We start from the raw sequence: 20988 nt of genomic DNA, 5'->3' as shown, positions 1-20988 counted from the left end.
ACGCTAATACAAATCCAAATATATATATTTTTTAATGTTGTTGTTGTCAAACAAATCTGCCTAATGATGATGTCACTGGTGGACAGGTTTCTGAACTGCCCACAGCCCTCCTATATGAGACACAGACTGAGTAAAAAAATGAGCCTGTATGGTATTTTATCAAGAACGTTAGTGAGGACCATGCAATTACATGAATAGGTTGAAAAGTGGTGAAGAAGTGTCCTTTGTCTCTGCAAAACATTTAAAAAAATATAACAAAAATAAAATAATAGGCTACTAATACTAATAACACATTTTTGCTGTTTTCTGCGAATGCACCCTTCTCCAGTCCTGCTGCAATGTGTTTTGGGCCACTATGACCTTAAGCATTTGAATGGATGTCATGTGTCATTTGTCACATTAATGATATTATGGATCATTATTGTCATATAGAACCATCACATCCCACATGGAATGGGCAGAGGTCAGCACCCATATGACACTCTGGAAGAAACAGACAACCTGTCCACGACTCCACGCACCACGATGGATGTCAGAGGCAGTGGCGTGCACAGATAGACACTAGGGGGTGCTAGAGCACCCCCTGCCCTTTTGGCAATGTGCCCTTTCGAAAAACAAACAAAAAAAAAACACTTTTTTCTTATTTTGTACAGTTACACTGTACAGTATGTGGACCATGGTAACATTGATCAATTCTTGATAAAAAGCTTCTAATATATTATTTAGGCCCCACAATCTATAAATCTCACACTATTAAGGCAACCGGCCGGTTCCACGCGCTGCACAAAGTGCCCTTTTTTTCCACTTGAGCACCTGCCCCTCTAAATGTCTGTGCACGCCACTGGTCAGAGGTCAACTACATTTTCAGTTCAGTGGTGATGTACCACTGATCAATGAAGAGTTTTGTTTTTTTGCGTGTTGTTATTTCAGTTTATGTGCATTATTTAATCAAGAACTGTGAATGTGCAATTAATCTGTAAACAACTCTCACCAATACTTAACCCAGTTAGTAGGCTATTCCGATTAACAGGACGATTAATATGAGAGACTGAAATATGTTCAGCCTAGAATCCACTTACTTCTTTACTTTGCAATTAAAAATGGCCCATGTAAAAAAGTAACACCCCTTATTTCTATACTGTAGGCCTACACATTTCCCTTTTTTTCTTAACTGATGATGATTTATTTTTTGCATAGAAGTCATAGATGTCTTTAAATGTTTTGATGAATTGAAAATGGAGGTTCCTTATGTAAACAAGTCTTATTACTTTTTCTGGTTTTTTATCCTCTTTAATAGCAGATTTTGTATTGGCCTGTGCTTTCCTTGAACTGTACCCAACACTGCAAACTGATCACACAATTTTCAATCAATCAACTGGAACAACTTACTTCTAAACACCACCAGTGACCTCTAGCGACGACGTTTGCAAATTGCACAAACAAAGACCAAGCTGCAGAATCCCGGAAGTCATTGCATTCTTGCATTCTTTCTTTTCTCATGTTAATGTTTCTTTTGACCAAACAGTCGAAACTCGAAACTCAGAGCAGTAGACTTTGTACCGGAGGTGCTTGCGACAGCAGTTGTGACACCACGGAAGTTAGTTACACCGCAACTAACTCCGGTTAAGTTCTTATGACTACGTTATACCTTCTGATCCTCGGAGAAAGAAACATCCTCATGGTCAGGCTTTAGAAATGGACGGCATAATTTACTGTAATTTTGGTTGAGAAGATAATACTGCTTTTTAATAGATAATAACGAGGCCGTTAGTTTTCAAGGAGTGACGGAGGTGCAGGGGGTACTCGAGTTTACACCATTCACCTGAAGCCTGGTAAGTTAACGTCTGGAACCTCTTGTTTTCAGTAACTATATGTTTAACTGAAGTGGGCTGATTATTATTAATTTGCTTATTATTTCTGTTTGCCGGGCTAACTACACGTCACGACTAATCATTTAGACGGACGCTCGTTTATCGATTCTGACTTTTTCAATCCTGACTGAGAGGGGCGGAGGACGGACACGAGCTGAGATCTTTAGGGCTCCGAAATATGTACGAATGCAAAATATAAGGTGCTTTCCCTGATGCCCCAAATGTTAGAGAGGCCTACGGGGTGCTTGTGCAATGTATAAGTCCGTAGTTTTCAATAAAGTAGTGTTTTAGTCCCGTTTGTGGCCGAACGCCATTTCCCCCTCCTCGTTTACAGTTTACGTTGAGCGTCTGCACTCTGCTCACTACCCCGCCATTGGGAACTTCCGACAGAATCAACACTTCTTTTTTGAAATGTACGGGCTAATACATACACACGCACCCCGTAGGCCTCTCTAACATTTGGGGCATCAGGGTAAACTAAGCACCTTATATTTTGTACATGTTCAGAGTCCTACGGTAGATTGAAAATGTCAGAATCGATCAAATACTACGAGAGTCTCTCGTATCTCTTAGGCAGTCTCAGACAGACTACGTCACGAGACTCACGACAGCCCATAGTATGGCTTTCACAATCAGGCTAGCCTACTCAAAACCCCTAGATAAGAAGAAGAAACCAAGTCATTTTATTTTCATCATTGCCCTATGAAATGCAATTTGCTGTGTAAATTAATATAAATAGGCTACAAATATTGATGTCCTATTTAGGTATTTACAATATTACATGGTTGCGTCTTTTAAAGAGGAAAGCCCCACTAAAAAGTACTGCAGCTGCTGCCAGTTTGTTGTCAGTGAACTCTACTTGTCTTTTGTCTTTCCAAATAGGCTAGGATAGAATTGCATATACATGTGATGTACCCATAACCATAATTTACCATAATGATATCTTGGAATAATGCTCCTTGGAGCACAGGTCTCCACCAGGTCAGGGACGTTTGTTGTTGTGGTTGTGCGTTGCTTGGTATTGAGTGATAATAGAAGTAGCAGCCAATAGACAAAGACTTACAGTGCTGTATTACTGTGTTGATAATCTAGCCTACTGGTTCAGTCATCAGTGTCAACTTGTGACTTTGTCACTTATAGCAAGTGAACGCGCACACACACACGTGCGCGTGCAGTGTTGCTGCAAGTCATGTTTTGGACTGCTTCAGGGCATCTGGCAGTAGCTTATCTATGCCTACCTAACAGACAGTACTTAACAGGTCACACATGGACCGTTGATATGTAGTTGATTGATCTATTGAAGATTCAAACTTTCAAATGTACATCATTTTTGTTTTGATTGTATTGCTGTATTGTTGTATTGTGCCTTCTGCTTTGGCAATGTAAACATATGTTTTCTCATGCCAATAAAGCCCCTTGAATTGAATTGAATGTAGTACGAGTCAGCAGATTTTGTAGCTTGGTAAAAGGTGCGAATGGGGCAGCCAATCTAGTGTTGCCGGAGGAGCAGAAGCCTCACAGCCCGGTTAAACCTGTTATGCAAGTAACCATTGGATTTGGGTAGCCTACTTGGTGCCTCGTGAATCTAGGGGGGAATCTATGAGAAAACGCACGTTTACATAATCAGTTTGGAGGGGGTACATTGTACAGGGGGTACATTGTACAGGGGGTACATTGTGTAAACACTAAACAGAGCTATGTCACATTGCATCGTTATATACATGTTATATGTATAGGGTATGAAGCTTTTTTTAAAAACCAATAGCAGCAATCTTTTGAAGTCATTTTGGGACGACCGTATTTAATAAATAATATACAAAAGTAAAAAAGTCTCAAATTGAAGTGTGTGTAAAAGTAGCAGCTTTGTACCACGCCGTGATACCATGCAATGAGCATGACAGCATCACAAAGAAACAGAACATGTGTTTCACATAAGTTGGCCTCCTGTAGTGGCGCTCTAAAAGGCAGATTTGAAAAATGCAGCCAGACGTTTTTTTCCTTGACCTCAGTGCAGTTGTAGGTAAAGACATGACTCTGCCTGTTATAGCTCCACCATGAGGCTGATTTTTCAAATCAGCCATGCGGCTGATTTTTCAAATCAGCCGCATGGTGGCGCTATAATAGGCCAAGGGGGGCATGGTGGAGCAACTGACAACAAGGCTTTTGCTCAGGTGTCTTGTGTTCTCTGTTTCACTGTGTACTGTGTCTAGTTTGCTCAGTGATTACATGTACATTACAGCAAGCAGTGGTTTCCCAAACTCTTCAGGTCGAGACCCAAAAGACCCAAAAAAACGTTTGCCCCAGGAGGACCCAAACTAGTGAAAATAGTAGATCTACAAGCGCAGTAGTGCGTCGCTGCGTTGCGATCTTGTAGATCTCGCTATTTTCACTACTTCTTAATTATTATTGTTTTTATTCATGGGGTGTCTTAGATTTGTTTGTTTGTTTTAAATTGTATACCATTATGTTACTTTAATTTTTTTGAAATATATATATATATATATATATATATATATCTTTAATGTAGTAAAAGTGGGATTTTTACTTGAGTCGTGACTCATAAGAATTGCAGATGTGACTTCTAGTCATTGGAATGCCTTCTGAGTCCCAATCTCAACAAATGGGTCCCGACCCACTGTTTGGGAAACATTACAGTGAACATGTTTTGGTTTGCACTGAAAGCCTAACTAACTGTCTCTCCTGGTTTCGACTGACTTCACAGATCCTAAATGGCCTCTTCCAGGGGAAGGAGATCAAGGAAGGGAAAACAAAACCATCGTAGAAGAAAGAGAATAGCAAAACTCCAAACACAGAATTCCAGTGTTGCAGTCAAAGAAGAACCAAAGCAGTACGATTTAGATTGTTTGACTCAGTTGTCGGATCGCAAAAGACGGCATTCCAGTGTTGCAGATAGAGTTATTGAAAACACAAATAGAATAGCAGACAACAATCTAACAGTGAAGAAACGTAAAACATGGAATTCCAGTGTTACAGTCAAAGAAGAACCAAAGCAGGAACATTTACTAGACTGTTTGACTGACTTGTCAGACCGCGAAAGACAATTAACAGAAAGACTAGCAGGCAAATATCCAAAAATGGAACACGAAAGATGTGAAACACAGAATTCTGCTGTGGCAGATAGAGTTATTGAAAACAGGAGGAGAAGATCAATCAAATGTTTTAAAATGGAACGCGCAACAAGGAGTAACACTGTTGCAAAGAAGGTCTTTTTACTAGATAGTTTGACTTGTTTGTTAGGTCACGAGGTTGCACAGAAATGCAAGCACTCGCCAATTTTAAAACTGAAGAGGTTGGCCTTATCCAATGCCCACATTGGAAAACTGAAAGCATCAACGCCTATTTTCATAAGTGAGCTGTCATGGTACCCTGAACAATTAGACGGTAGAATTGTTAAATTAGAAGATAAAGAAGACGAACAGAAAGAGAAGATCAATAAGAAGACAAAGAAAACAAGAACATCAGTCAGGCAATCAGAGGCTAGTAGCTTCAGTTCGACCACACTCGTCCCCTCTGAAATACAAGTCACAGATCCTAAAGGGCCTCTTCCAGCTAAAGTGATTGACTCGATGGCAACATCACAAATGGGTCGAACGAGGAGAAAACGAGGAAAAAACCACCGGTGGTTTGTGAGGAGTAGAGAGAAGAAGAGAATAGCAGACAGAAATCTAATCCGCCAAACACGGAATTCCAGTGTTGCTGTCAAAGTTATTGGAAATGAAAAGAGAATGGCATACAAGTTGATAGAGGTGGTTGAAACTCCTCGGAAAAGAAGACGCGTAGACAATATTGAGGAGCCAGGAAGCACACAGTCACCAGTAGATGACGTCACTTTGCAAAGCCCCCACTGTTCCGTATTCTCAAGCGATCACAGTTGCCATGAGGCAGAGGCTAGTGGCTTCAGTTCGACCACACTCGTCCGCTCTGAAATACAAGTCACATATCCTAAAGGGCCTCTTCCAGCTAAAGTGATTGACTTGATGGCAACATCACAAATGGGTCGATCAAGGATAAAAAGACCAAAAAACCACCGGTGGTACCGGTATATGAAAAAAAGGAGATTAGCACGCAAAAATATTGAGGAGTCAGGAAGCACACAGTCACCAGTAGATGACGTCACTTTGCAAAGCCCCCACTGTTCCGTATTCTCAAGGGATCACGGTTGCCATGAGGTAGAGGCTAGTGGCTTCAGTTCGACCACACTCGTCCCCTCTGAAATACAAGTCCCTCAAGAAGTACAGACCTCGGAGATGTCTCTCCTGCCATCTCTAGAACAAGTACAGACCTCTGAAATGTCTCCCCTACCACCTCAAGAAGTACAGACTTCTGAGATGTCTCTCCTACCATGTGAAGAACAAGTACAGACTTTGGAGACATCTCCCTGTCTGTCTCAAGAAGAAGTACAGACCTCTGAAGTATCTCCTCTATCATCTCAAGAAAACGCAAAGACCTCTCGTCTATCATCTCAAGAAAAAGCAAAGACCTCTGAGATGTCTCCCCTACCATTTCTAGAAATACAGACCTCTGAGATCTCTCCCCTACCACCTCAAGAAGTACAGACCTCTGAGGCGTCTCTTCTACCATCTTTAGAAGTACAGACCTCTGAAACATCTCCCCTACCATCTCAAGAAGTACAGACTTCTGAGATGTCTCTCATACCAGAAGTACAGACCTCTGAGATGTCTCCTCTGCCATCTCAAGCAGTACAGACCTTTGAAATATCTCCCCTACCACCTCAATACATACAGACCTCTGAAATGTCTCCCCTACCATCTCTAGAAGAAAAGACCTCTGAAACGTCTCCCTGTCTGTCTCAAGAAGTACAGACTTCTGAGATGTCTCTCCTACCATCGCTAGAAGAAGTACAGACTTCTGAGACGTCTCCCTGTCTTTCTCAAGAAGTACAGACCTCTGAAATGTCTCCCTGCTTATCTCAAGAAGAAGTACAGACCTCTGAGATGTCTCCCCTACCATCTCAAGAAGTACAGACCTCTGAGATGTCTCCCTATTTATCTCAAGAAGAAGTACAGACCTCTGAGATGTCTCCCCTACCATCTCAAGAAGTACAGACCTCTGAGATGTCTCCCTATTTATCTCAAGAAGAAGTACAGACCTCTGAGATGTCTCCCCTACCATCTCAAGAAGTACAGACCTCTGAGATGTCTCCATATTTATCTCAAGAAGAAGTACAGACCTCTGAGATGTCTCCCCTACCATCTCAAGAAGTACAGACCTCTGAGATGTCTCCCGTACCATCTCAAGAAGAAGTACAGACTTCTGACATGTCTCCCCTACAATCTCTAGAAGAACTACAGACGTCTGAAATGTCTCCCCTACCATCTCAAGAAGTACAGACTTCTGATATGTCTCCCTGTCTGTCTAAAGAAGCACAGACCATTGAGATGTCTCCCCTTACATCCCACGAACAAGTACAGACCTCTGAGACATCTCCCCTACCACCTCGAGAAATACAGATTTCTGAAATGTCTCCCCTACCACCACAAGAAGAAGTACAGACCTCTGAGACATCTCCCCTACCATCTCTAGAAGTACAGACATCTGAGATGTTTCCCTGTCTGTTTCAAGAACAAGCACATAACTCTGAGATTTCTCTCCTACCACCTCAAGAACTACAGACCTCTGAGATGTCTCCCTATTTATCTCAAGAAGAAGTACACACTTCTGAGATGTCTCCCCTATCATCTCTAGAAGAAGTACATACCTTTGAGATGTCTCTCCTACCATCTCAAGAAGTACAGACCTTTGAGATGTCTCCCCTATCATCTCTAGAAGAAGTACATACCTTTGAGATGTCTCTCCTACCATCTCTAGAAGACGTACAGAACTTTGAGATGTCTCTCCTACCATCTCTAGAAGAAGTACAGACCTCTGAGATGTATTTCCTACCATCTCAAGAAGTACAGACCTCTGAGATGTCTCCCCTACCATCTCAAGAAGTACAGACCTCTGAGATGTCTCCCCTACCATCTCAAGAAGTACAGACCTCTGAGATGTCTCCCTGTCTGTCTCAAGAACTAGCGCAGAGTTCTGAGATGTGTCCTCTACCATCTCAAGCAGTACAGACCTCTAAAATGTCTCCTCTACCACCTCAAGAAGAAGTACAGACTTCTGACACGTCTCCCCTACCATCTCAAGATAAAGTACAGACATTTGAAACGTCTCCCTGTCTGTCTCAAGAACAAGTACAGACTTCTGAAACATCTCCCCTACCATCTCAAGAAGTACAGACTTCTGAGATGTCTCTCCTACCAGAAGCACAGACATCTGAGATGTCTCTCTGTCTGTCTCAAGAAGCACAGACCTCTGAAATGTCTCCTCTACTGTATGAAAAACAAGTACAGACTTCTGAAACGTCTCCCCTACCATCTCAAGAACAAGTACAGACCTCTAAGATGTCTCCCTGCTTATCTCAAGAAGAAGTACAGACCTCTGAGATGTCTCCCCTACCGTGTGAAGAACAAGTACAGACTTCTGAAACGTCTCCCCTACCATCTCAAGAACAAATACAGACCTTTGAGATGTCTCCCTGTCTGTCTCAAGAACAAGTACAGACTTCTGAAACATCTTCCCTACCATCTCAAGAAGTACAGACTTCTGAGATGTCTCCCTGTCTGTCTCAAGAAGCACAGACCTCTGAGATGTCTCCCCTACCATCTCTAGAAGCAAAGACCTCCGAAATGTCTCCCTGTCTATCTCAAGAAGCACAGACTTCTGAAATGTCTCCCTGTCTATCTCAAGAAGTACAGACCTCTGAAATGTCTCCTCTACCGTATGAAGAACAAGTACAGACTTCTGAAACATCACCCCTACCATCTCAAGAAGTACAGACTTCTGAGATGTCTCCTCTGCCATCCCAAGCAGTACAGAACTCTGAAATATCTCCCCTACCACCTCAAGAAATACAGACCTCTGAAATGTCTCCCCTACCATCTCTAGAAGCAAAGACATCTGAAATGTCTCCCCTTCTGTGTGAACAAAGAGATCTCAGCCACTCCATCCGCTCTACGCCTGCCATTGATTCTGGAGTCCAACAGGTGGGAATGGACCAGCCACCAGAAGCTACACCAAACTTGGTGCAAAACCCCTCTGACCCACAACTCCTTTTGCTGGGTTTGGACTTTCCCATTTCCCAGCGTCCTCCTGGTCCTAACTCGAAGCCCAGCACAAGTACATCATTTCCTTGTGACGGGGTTAAGAGAAACGGTGTCGCCTACTCCGCAGACATACCTGACAGTGAGCCTGCTGAGTTGGGTCTGGTGAAGAACGTCTCAGACTGTCTGACCAGCATCGCTCTTAGTGATCCTCCCTTGTCGGTGCCCAGGATGGAGGACTCGAATGAGGGATGTGAAACTGGGGCGCCAGGTGCTGCTCTAGGGCCTGCCAGGCCAGTACATTTGGAGATGCAAGAGGGGTGTCGTGATGGAGGAGAAAATCGTGTGGAACGAAAGCTTGTTGTAGACAGACATTTCGTTTGCCCACTCGCTCTCAGGAAGATCATGGGAGGACGTGCTCGAAGCTTGGTTAGTGACATGTTCCTTTTCTGAAACCTTCTCTCTGATACACATTATTAACCAGTGGTGGAAAAAGTACTCAAATGTTTTTCTTAAGTAAAAGTATCAATGCTGCAATGTAGAAATACTTTCCACCACTGGTATTAACCAAATACCCTGTAATACACTTGCATTCGCGTACAGGCACTTGCCGTAGCACTTGCCGTAGCACTTGCACTAGCCTCGACGACCTTACAGGCGTATGCAAAGGCACAACCTATGTAATTTAGATAACTATACTCATAGCCTTACTGTACAGATTTGCTACTGTTAGACAGATGCTAGGTTCTTAGCTTCCCTATGATTCTTGATGACTATTTGTTATGTATTTGACGTATTGCCATGTGTTGTTCTTGCTTACTGTAAATCGCTCTGGATTAAGAGCGTCCGCTAAATGCCTAAATTGTGAATTGTAGGCTGCTGAGGAGGAGGAGGAGGAGAAGGAGCAGGGCGCTTCCGAGGAGTTGTGCCGGCAGAGCCTGAGCGTGGTCTACAGCACGATCGAGGAGAACTTCCCGCTGGGCACCCTGCAGTTCCTGTCCGACCTGCTCCTGCCCGGCGTGCACCCTCCACGGGACATCACCTCACACCTGCTCCGGGGAATCCTGCTGGAGCCCAGGCAGCCACATCACCTGTGTGTGCAGGCCTACAGTCTGTTGATGAGGTCACAGAGGTGAGGCAGTGCGGTGCCAAGTAGCTGGGGTGCCCCCCAAAATTATATGCACGGACCCCCATCTGACAATTCTATTTATTTTTTGCCAGGGACCCCCAGAAGAGACAAGATTTTTCAAAAATCAAAATAGCAAATGTACAAGATGCAAAGATCACAGCATAATTTGTCGCTTTGTAGAATCTGTTGCTCACACGGTCGTTGGCGTCATCAAGCGTGCGTCCGTAGCGACGCGTGTCATTGCAGCTATACAGTTGTAGCTTTGTAGCTTTGCATTTAGAAGTTGAACCCAGCTCAGCTTCAATTTGTAGCTTCGTAGCTTTTGCAGCAGTTAAGGTCCGTACACACCGGGCGCGACTTTCGGATTTTTAGCGGTGTTTCTCCATCGGTTTTCCGAAAAACGCATCCAGTGTGTGTAACCACCTTTACAAACGTCAGATGCATCTTTGCATCTTCATGTCGCTGGCTTCCAATGAGAACAAATGGTAGACTGTATCTTTACATCTGCCCGTGTGAACGGAACGCAGCATAAGAGTTTTACACGGATGCTTTCCGGGTTTAAATGGGATAATCGCTACAATTATGGATTTAAAAAAAGAGAATCGATCGATTGTTTCCTCCCTGTTGTGAAGAGGGTAGATATGAATGAGCAGCTTCCTTTCCTTTTGTGAAGAGGGTAGATATGAATGAGCAGCTTCCTTTCCTTTTGTGAAGAGGGTAGATATGAATGAGCAGCTTCCTTTCCTTTTCATGCTCCTCATCTCCTTCCTCTCTGTCTGTTCTACTCTTTAACCCATTCTGGGCGGGAACCCCTTTTGGTGTTTTAAAGCATTATCTTCTACTTTAGCTATTGAAAAATAGCAGATCTACAAGCTCATAGCGCGGCACCGAGTGCCGCGCTACGAGCTTGTAGATCTGCTTTTTTTTTTTATTGTGAAAATGTGGCGCCCACCTTTGAATATATATTCTTTCAGAGCGAACATTTTTAACTCAATTTTTTGCTTCTGGGAGGTCCCTGGAACAACATATTTTCAGATGGGGGTCGGCGGCCAATTACATATAATATTTGGGGGTCCTTGACATGAAAATGTTTGAGAACCACTGACATAGAAACATGGGTTTTTCAGAAAACTGTCAGGATTTAGAAGGCATTTGTAGAATCGTCCTCAGCTCTAAATGGGTTAAAGTTCACAACGTCGGAGGTCAAAGACTAACTCTGCTTTTCCCATTCCAGACACCACATGGCCAATACAACCACTGTTCCGTGGGACTGGGAGCTGCTGACTTCAGTCATGGCAAATCAGGTTCGACTTGTGACATTACATTTGAGGACATGACTATGGGATGGGCATGCATGCTCAATTTGGACATCAGTATTCGTTCAACGTATATAATAATCAAATGTTTCACCGTCTGTTAATAATCTAGTGCACTGAACTGTATTTTATCAGTTGGCACGTTGGCTGAAAGAAAGTAGGCTACAACAACACAAATTAGTTAATATTTAACAAAAAAGTACCCAGATTTTTTGGGTCATAGCACAGCAGGCAATAATAGGCATTTGGGTACAGAGGTTGTAGATCTGCTATTTTTTGGATCTATTGGATCTATTTTTAGATCTGCTATTTTTTCTTTTTTGTATAAATCAGATTTTAGTCGACTAAACAAACTGTAGATTTAGTTGACTAAAATATTATGGTATTTAGTCGACTTAGTCGGTATTTCAGATGACAAAAATATGACTAAAACTAAATGCAATTTTATTCAAAAGACTCAATCAGACTAAATCAAAACTTGCTGTCAAAATCAACACTGCTCAGAGTTAAATTGACTGAGGATTTTGCAGTGTAAATTGGGTTCCCAGAGATAATAAAGATACGTTTGTTCCTTCCTTGCTCTCCCATCAGAACGGTGCCAAGAGCCAGCGCTGTGTCATCGTGCGCATGTTCCTGGAGTACGTGGTACAAACTATGGAGGATGACTTTCAAGCCAAACTCAGTCGCTCTGGTCTCAACCAGTCTATAGTTAAGGCGACCCTGTCGTGTGATTTCAAGTTCTCTCATGTCAGGTGAGTTTGGAGGAGAAAATTAAATGTGAAAAATCACAGAAGATTCAAAATGAAGAGACGTGAAGGTTTTGTTTTACCTGCTGTGAGCCTGTGACACAAGTAGGGAATAATGTGCGTTTCTTCTCCAGAGATGTCATTAAATGGCTCTTTGCTGCCATCGAGAAGTCAACGATAGATGGAGACAGCAGAGATGAACATATCAGGTAACTACCTTGTGATATATTTAAAACAATTTCTTTGACTAATCTTTTATTTGTTTGATGACTTATTTCTGTTGTCCAGTAGTGGTAGCTGGCTATTGGGCAACACGACATAGCTATATTTTACTGTGGTCTCACTATTGAAGTCAGTATGCCTATGCTAAGCAGTGTTGCGTGTCCATCCTCCCCTCCTACTCCCATGGCTGAATACCTGTGATCGAGGTCCAGATTATTACAATATGATTATTCTTTGTCACTTGCAGGATGGTGTGCATCTTCCAAAAGATGCTTGCTCTGGCCCTCGAAGTGGACCGTTCTCCAACACTCTGCTCTGCCAAGGTGGCACAGGAACTCTTCCAAGATCTCATCAGCATCGTCCCTTTTCGAGTGCACAGGTGTGTGTGTGTGTGTGTGCGTGCGTGCATACATGTCAACATTGAATTAAGAGAAGTTATGCCATATCATCAATTGTGCCCTTGCCCTTACAGATCCAGAATTTCACTCTAGCTCTCTCTCTCTTTGTGCCTATGGCTGTATGTACTGTAGGATGCTCCTGTTGGAGAGCCTGCAGAGTAAGCTGCTGAGATGTAAGCTGTTGGAACGTCTGCTGGACTACTCCTGCCGAGTGAAAACCCGTCTGCCTATGTCGCTCAGCCTTCTGCTTCACTTCATGAAGAACTGCACTCTTCCAGCTATGGTGAATATTATCATGGGACCACACACAGTCTTAGTAGGAGGCCATTCTGTCTTATCAGAACTCACAATCCTTTTGTTTTGCCAGGTTGCCATTTTGAGTCATTTGTCTCTATTACGTTGGTTAATTACACACATATGAGCACACAGTATGTTCTCATGAATAAATATATGGACAGTAACATAGAAGTAAAGTATAGATAATATACAATATAGTGTTTATGAATAACATATGGATATAGGTAAATATGTATTTTGTTACGGTACATGGAAGGTAATTAGTTAGTTAGTTACTGCAAGAGTGTGGTCTAGCCAACACCAACTCAGGACTCCTGGATCGCTGTCCTCCACACTTTCCTATCTAACATCAGGTTCTTGAGCTCTACAGTGTTGAGGTGGTGTGCTTCTTTCCCCTTCTGACTTTACCCTGAGTTGGTTCCCATAGAGTCAATTTACTTGCCTCAAGTTCTGGGTGCCTGACCCAGTGCCCTGCCAGCCTCATCCTTCTCTCTCTGACTTTGTCTGTGACCCGTGGTAAGTCCCCATAGAGGTCCACATTTCTGATGCGGTCCGTCCATGTGTCACCTAGTGCCATTCATAACATTCTTGTATAGACTCCATCCAGGGCTCTTTCCTGGTGTGCTGTGTCCATGTCTCAGCCCCATACAGCAGTACTGACTCTATACTGTAGCTATGAAGTTTAAGGTCTTCTCCCATGTCTGATTTCCACACACTCCTCATCCCATGCAAGGCATTCCAGACAAGTGCTCTCCGGACCTTCTATCAGGTCCTTTTCTGTTGAAGCAAAAGGTATTTGAAGTCATCGACTGTATCGAGCACCGTCCCATCAGCAGTGGCAATGGTTTTGTCCTCTGTGTTGACTGTCATTGTCTCCACCAGGCCGAAGGCATGGGGAGAGAGTATGTTTTGCACTCCGTCCGTGTGTGTGTCCTTCCTTCCGTCCGTCCGTCCGTCCGTCCTTCCGTCCGTCCGTTATCAGCTAATCTCTGGCACCGTTGGCCCGATCCATGCCAAACTTTGCACACACACTCCCTGGATGCCAACGACGAACCTCTGCCCCAAATATTCCTCAACGGCCTGTTATAGCGCCACCATGATGCCGATTTAGGCAAAAAACATTTATGTAGATTACTCGTACACATTTTATCCATACATCACACAATTCGTTATACACTATCTCCATAGTCATGTGATCAACACGGAGCGGCACCATTTCCCATCTTCCATCCTGATTGGCTAAGATTGGCTTCCAAAGCTCACACGATTGGTCCGTTTCGAACAAAATGCCACAAATCACAAACACAGTGTGCAATTTCCGTGAAATTATACACGCACATTTCCACTAGGCCGAGGACGACATGCCACAATTCTTTTCCCCAAATCAGCCTCACGGTGGCGCTATAACAGGCCAATTCCTGTTTTAGCTATAACTGCATCGATCTGTATACAACTTATGTATGCGCAATCCCTAGAGGCCATGGAAAAACATTGTCCCTGCATCGCTCCACATCTGCCGGTCATAGCGCCACCATGAGGCCAATTTCTGCAAAACACATTGCTTATGTTAGTCGCACAGATTTCATCCAAATCTCACGCAAATCGGTCCACATGATCTCTGTAGTCATGTGATCAAGACGAGTCTGTTGGATTTCTCCGATTCTACACTGATTGGCTAAGATTGCCTTCCAAAGTTTTCAGGAGTGGCCCGTTTCGTTCAAAATGCTGCACATGTCCTGCTCATCCAGAATTCTATCCTCAAAGATGCTATGAGTGATCTGGCTCTGCATTTCCTCAACAAAATGAAGAAAATTGTTGCAAAAAACTAAAACAAAAAAACATGTTTATATTATACTCCTAAACATTTTGCCAAACATCTCACACAGTCCTATCCTCCTGGTGGAGACCTGTGCCCAGAAGGGCACTTTTTCTAGTTACCTTTGTTTTCTTGGCATTGAGCTTGAGGCTTCCTGCACTCCATTTCCACTGCCAGTAGTAGTCCCCATCCGTTCTCTGCTGCTTCCTTTCTCTGCTTCTTGGACATGCGTTTGTGGTTATTTTTACATGCGATTTTGACAGCTGCTGCCCCCCTTTTCTTAGCGGCAGCCGCCGGCACGGCGTGAATCTTTTACCGGAACGGCCCACTTTCACCGCTGGACATAAGTCGCATAGAACATTACCCATTCACAGGTTATCCGTGAGAATTAATCCCTGACATAATCACAAAGAAGAGATTATTTTTCACTGTCACTGAAATATGTATATGGATACATGGATGTACATATAATTGGATGTTTGAGAAGATTATTTTTTATGCAAATATAATATGGTATGTGTGTTTTCTTCTGTGATCTCCAGGGTGAAGAAGAGAGGTGGCAGAGATGGGATGAGCTGGTCCAACTACTCTGGATGTTGCTGCTCAACTACAACCAAGTGATGAAAGGTGAAGACCGTTGGCGTAGATACTGCATATATATCAGCTCTAGTATCCACACATGCTCTAACTTCTGCCCATTTATCACCCCCCAGGCAACCTACGCTGCCCGATCATCGAGCGAATGGGCAACGCCTGCACCCCTTTCCAGGGGTCATACGATGCCGTGTCCAGGACTGCGGTTCAGGAAGCGGTGGAGGCTTTCCTGTCCAGGTCTCAGGCTGACATGGGCCAAGCTCTGCCCCTTCACATCGAAGAGTTCCTCACCTACCTAAAGGATTACCTGCTGGATTTCTGTCAGTGTTGACCAAGGCTTTTTAATTTTGTAATTTTGCCAAAAAATGGGATGTAATATGGCTCATGACGTCACGAGTTAAGGCCTATTCATAGTGCAGTTTTTGGTGAAGAGGTGACCACCGAAACGGTGCTTAGTAAAAACAGAGATGTGTCATGTGTGCGGTGACCACATGGCGTCGTATTGTAGTTTTCGGTGGTCACCTCTATGAATAGGCCTTCAGTCTGACCCTCGGGTGATGACACGGGAACAGCTGCTTGACCCTGCCAGGGACCTCCCTTACGTGGCATCTCCTCTTGTCTCTAGATCAGTGGTTTTCAACCCTGTTCATATCAAGCTCCATTATTTATTCAGCATTTGAGCCCAAGGCGCATAGAGTGGATAAACATTTTGACTGGGCCAATTAGCATCACGGACGGGATTTGTCCTGTCACCATAGGAGAGATAACAGGCAACGTCAATTCTTCTACATTCTCTATTGTGTAGACTTCTATAAATGAAGTAATTCAGATTCAAGGTTGTATTTATTGTCACATCTTGCGTTCAGGTACATAAGAGTAAAACCTATTTTTTGGTTCAGACAAGAAAGAGCAAACGAGTAAATATTAGCCTGTCAGACCCAAAACTTAGAATATTGTGTTGTCTGAGTGTATTATATATACACACACACACACACACACACACACACACACACACACACACACACACACACACACACACACACACACACACACACCTCTGTAGTTAAATGAAACTTTACCAAATGGACCCTTACACACTCAAGAGTTAAAGATCTATACGGGTCCATCTGGTCGCAAACTCCATCATTAGCTGAGGACCACTAATGGACCACTTATTATGAAATAATTAGACACAGACGCCAGTGCGTACGCTGCTGAGATTGTTTTGTTTATTTTACGTTACTGTATTTTTACATTTGTTTGTTACTACTGTATGAAATGTTATAATTATGATGATAATAATAAATTGAATCACAAATGTGCTTTACAAACAAAAGAAAGCTTTGAGTACAATAATTCCACTGTATGCAATGTTTCCAGGTGTGACAATAATCACCTTGAACCTTGAGTTTATGGAAGAAGGTATTAGAGCGGTGCCCGTTGGGCACTGGCCTACTTTGAACGATGCAAGTTGGAAAGGCATGCCCAAATATGGAGTCTATGCAGATGTCAGAACAGTCATTGTGATGTCAGAACAGGCCAGCTCCATATATGGAGATATCTGGGCGAACGGTTCTCGAGTTACGTGGATTACAGTACGTACATACACACTTGGTAAATAGATTATTATTATTACTAGAGCGGTGCCCGTTGCGCACTGGCCTACTTGGAACGATGCAAGTTGGAAATTAATGCCCCTTTTATGCCCTAAGTTCTTTGTCAGGCATGCCCAAATATGGAGTCTATGCAGACGTCAGAATGACGTCAGAACACTGGGCAGGGGCCCTGTCCAGAGCCTGGGCAGAGGCCTTTTTGGGGCGGTTCTGGACAACCGCGGGTCTGACCGACTCGACACCGGGCACTGCACTCCCTGCGGGGGGGTGGAACGTGTATGTCGAATTTAAAGTTGGTGGGGAAAATGATTCTCGAGTTATGTGGATTACAGACGTACACACAGAGACTTGGTGCATTTAAGACAGTAGAAAGGAAATGTAATACGCTCACCTGTATATCCCCTCAACAACAGATCCACTACAACTACCAGGGGGTCTGACTGGCACAAAATGTTTTCAGATGGGGTTACGCAGACAATTACAAATTCATTTGGGGGTCCTTGACATGAACATGTTTGAGAACCACTGATTTAAACAACATCAGGAAGCCCAAATTAGCATGAACTCATGCAAATGTACAAATGGAACCAAATGGTCCCATACAGAGACATACAGTTCCAGAGTTAAAGAATGGGGGTCCCTGGCTGGGGGTTCTTGATAAGGTTGAGAATCACTGTTCTAGTCCATAATGTTATCATTGAGAATACATTCCTCACTTGATTGAAAGCCACGTTTGTAACTAACCTTTATAATCTTTTACTTTGACAGGTCCAAAAATGGCAGAGGTGTCAGAAGCTGGTTCTCCTAAGTTGGCAGAGGTGTCAGAAGCTGGTTCTACTAAGTTGGCAGAGGTGTCAGAAGCTGGTTCTACTAAGTTGGCACACGTGTCTTCTACTAAGTTGGCAGAGGTGTCAGAAGCTGGTTCTCCTAAGTTGGCAGAGGTGTCAGAAGCTGGTTCTACTAAGTTGGCAGAGGTGTCAGAAGCTAGTTCTCCTAAGTTGGCAGAGGTGTCAGAAGCTGGTTCTACTAAGTTGGCAGACGTGTCTTCTACTAAGTTAGCAGAGGTGTCAGAAGCTGGTTCTACTAAGTTGGCAGAGGTGTCAGAAGCTAGTTCTACTAAGTTGGCAGACGTGTCTTCTACTAAGTTGGCAGAGGTGTCAGAAGCTGGTTCTACTAAGTTGGCAGAGGTGTCAGAAGCTGGTTCTACTAAGTTGGCAGAGGTGTCAGAAGCTAGTTCTACTAAGTTGGCAGAGGTGTCAGAAGCTGGTTCTACTAAGTTGGCAGAGGTGTCAGAAGCTGGTTCTACTAAGTTGGCAGACGTGTCAGAAGCTGGAGCTCCTGAGTTAGCAGAGGTGTCAGAAGCTGGTGCTCCTAAGAAGAGAGGTCGAGGTCGACCCAAAGGCTCCCTCAACAAAATAAAGAAACTGAAAAAACTGAAAGCAAAGAAGAGAGGTCGAGGTAGCCCGAAGAAGCCCAAGCCAGAAGGTTCTAGGACACCTGGTAAGAAGGGACGGCCAAAGGGCTCTCTCAACAAGAAGCCCAAGCCAGAAGGTTCTAGGACACCTGGTAAGATGGGACGGCCAAAGGGCTCTCTCAACAAGAAGCCCAAGCCAGAAGGTTCTAGGACACCTGGTAAGATGGGACGGCCAAAGGGCTCTCTCAACAAGAAGCCCAAGCCAGAAGGTTCTAGGACACCTGGTAAGATGGGACGGCCAAAGGGCTCTCTCAACAAGAAGCCCAAGCCTTTGGGAAGGCCATGGAAGCATCCTAAGCCGTCAGCCGACAAGCTGAAGAAGCCACGCGGATGGCCATGCAAACCCCCCCGGCCCGACGACCCAGAGGGCGCCGGTCCCCTCGAGGCAGGTTCAGAACGGGGTGCTCAGCCGAAAAAAGACACCACCGATAGTGGGGCCCCAGGAAAGAGGGGAAGTCCTAAAAAAAGTGTGGTTGCAGACGAGCCTGAGAGTGCAGTTGCAGAAGAGCCTGAGAGTGCAGGAGAAATGGATGCATCCGAGCAGGGGAGGACGCAACCAATGGGCCTGTTGGGCCCAGGCCCAGGGGCCCCTGAGCTTGAGCCTCCACGCGACCGTGTAGATAACAATGTTATTATGTTATCTACTGCGATTTATCTAAATGGGGCCCCCTCATTCATACAATAGCATCATATAACACTTGACTGTATGGTCCTTTAAGTATGTGTTACAAGTGTTAGGCCTTACCTGGCTGGGACAAGTGAGATGCCTTACATAAACATAAAAAAAACTATTTTTTAGCAAATGTATATGGGCCCAACTCTTGCAAGAAACCAGGAACTGCCTTATTTATTATTATTATTATTTAAATGTTATTTTGCTGTTGTTTTTTGTTTGTTTTTTAGCAATCCCTTGCTGTAAATCCTGCTGAAATGCAGGTGAATGTCGCAGGCCTACGTCATAATTACTCTATGTGCTCCACGTTGAAGAAAAAGAGAGAAAGAAAAAAAAAAGATCTGCTTTTCATTCCCTTTTTTGCTGGTTAAAGTTACATGAGTGCATAAGCTATGGGTTATATTCAATGTAAGCTTCTCATATGAACACAATCATTGTTTAGTTAACATTGGTTTCTGGAGAAACAAAATCTTTCATTTGGGACTGCAAGGAAGGTGTGGGATTGATTCCTTTTGTGTGTCTGATTATTGGTGATTATTTCTTAGTAAGTACTTTGATTCAGTAAGATTTTTGTATGATAGTTTATACTTTCTCTCTCCCAAAGCCATTTTACAGTTGAATATGTCTGTATGGTTGTTTTATATGAATTGCCAAAGCTTTGAATGTGCTGCCATCATTCCTGGATTGACCAGTCGCCATGCATACTGCATTCCGTCTGTCGAGCAGAAACCAACATCTCACTGTTGAACATAGGCCTACAAGGTTTATTTATACCAAAGAGCCAATATATATTTTTTAAAGTCATTGAGTCCTTAAACTATGAGATAGCCTACCAGAGATTGTAGATGTATGGTTTATTTTTGTCAGTTTTGACACAAAGTTCCAGTAGTAATTTCAAACTTGAGTCTTAGAATTCTGATATGTAGATTATGAAGCTTGTTTCTTAAACTTCTTACGTACTCTTTAGATCCTATAATGCACTGCACTGAGAAGTGTTTTTGGTTGAGTATTGCCAAAAAACAATTGCATAATACTGTAGAAAGATACTGATGAGATTACTTTACACTTTTACACTTTTAAGATTACCATGCAAGCTGGTTTTGTGAAATCTAATCATGTTTTTGTCTTACTTACCCTAACTTCTTGTGACATATGGATGGTCTTGAAATAAAATGTCAATATACTTTATTATGGTGTGAGATTTTTTTTTAATCATCTTTAAGGGGTCCACTCAATTCTTCATATCCAACTTTGTGCTTTTCCTCTTTGTAAATCACTGCATTTCCTCATTCCCAGACTCAGTTACTACAGGTTAGGTACAGATAAGTCAAAGAGGCATGAAGGGAGAGGTTAGGGTGAAGGCAAGGATTAAAACCTCATCACTGCTGCATAGAGAGAGCTTTTGAAGATTGTTCTTTGTAGAGTTTCAACAGAGTGAAACTAACATTTCATTTATCAGTTTCTTCATTTTGATCAACATTTGCCTGCTATCTCTCTTATGGCGCCAACATCAATACAGCATGGAATTGTGGACAAAATCTTATCCAATGTTTGTCATGATGACCTTATGTGCTTGACTCAGTCTACTAAGTAAGCATATAACCATGATATGATGACCAGCCACTATCAGAGAGACAGACGTACTGTACGCAATGATATGAGATGCATGCTTTGTTCCTGTTCATTCTGTTCTTATCCTCATTTCCATA

The 20988-nt window shown here is 43.3% G+C and overlaps 1 protein-coding gene across 2 annotated transcripts; it reads left to right on the top strand.

The window, feature by feature from the left end:
- Positions 1–1584: 1584 nt before the first annotated feature.
- Positions 1585–20455, top strand: LOC306925887 (uncharacterized protein). Of its 2 annotated transcripts, XM_079505035.1 has the most exons (12): positions 1585–1832; positions 4594–4699; positions 5615–9430; positions 9877–10133; positions 11365–11434; positions 12038–12198; positions 12327–12401; positions 12662–12793; positions 12945–13095; positions 15468–15552; positions 15639–15839; positions 17901–20455. In XM_079505035.1, the coding sequence occupies exons 2-12, from the start codon at positions 4601–4603 to the stop codon at positions 19289–19291; spliced, it is 6438 nt and encodes a 2145-aa protein (XP_079361161.1). In that variant the 5' UTR covers positions 1585–1832; positions 4594–4600; the 3' UTR covers positions 19292–20455. The 2 variants fall into 2 exon arrangements, with proteins under 2 accessions (XP_079361161.1, XP_079361160.1); XM_079505034.1 differs by having other exon boundaries at positions 4594–9430.
- The last annotated feature ends 533 nt before the right edge of the window (positions 20456–20988 follow it).

Source organism: Electrona antarctica (assembly GCF_951216825.1).
Source record: "Electrona antarctica genome assembly, chromosome: 1".
Classification (NCBI taxonomy): Eukaryota; Metazoa; Chordata; class Actinopteri; order Myctophiformes; family Myctophidae; genus Electrona; species Electrona antarctica.
This window is presented reverse-complemented; position numbering and strand designations above follow the sequence as displayed.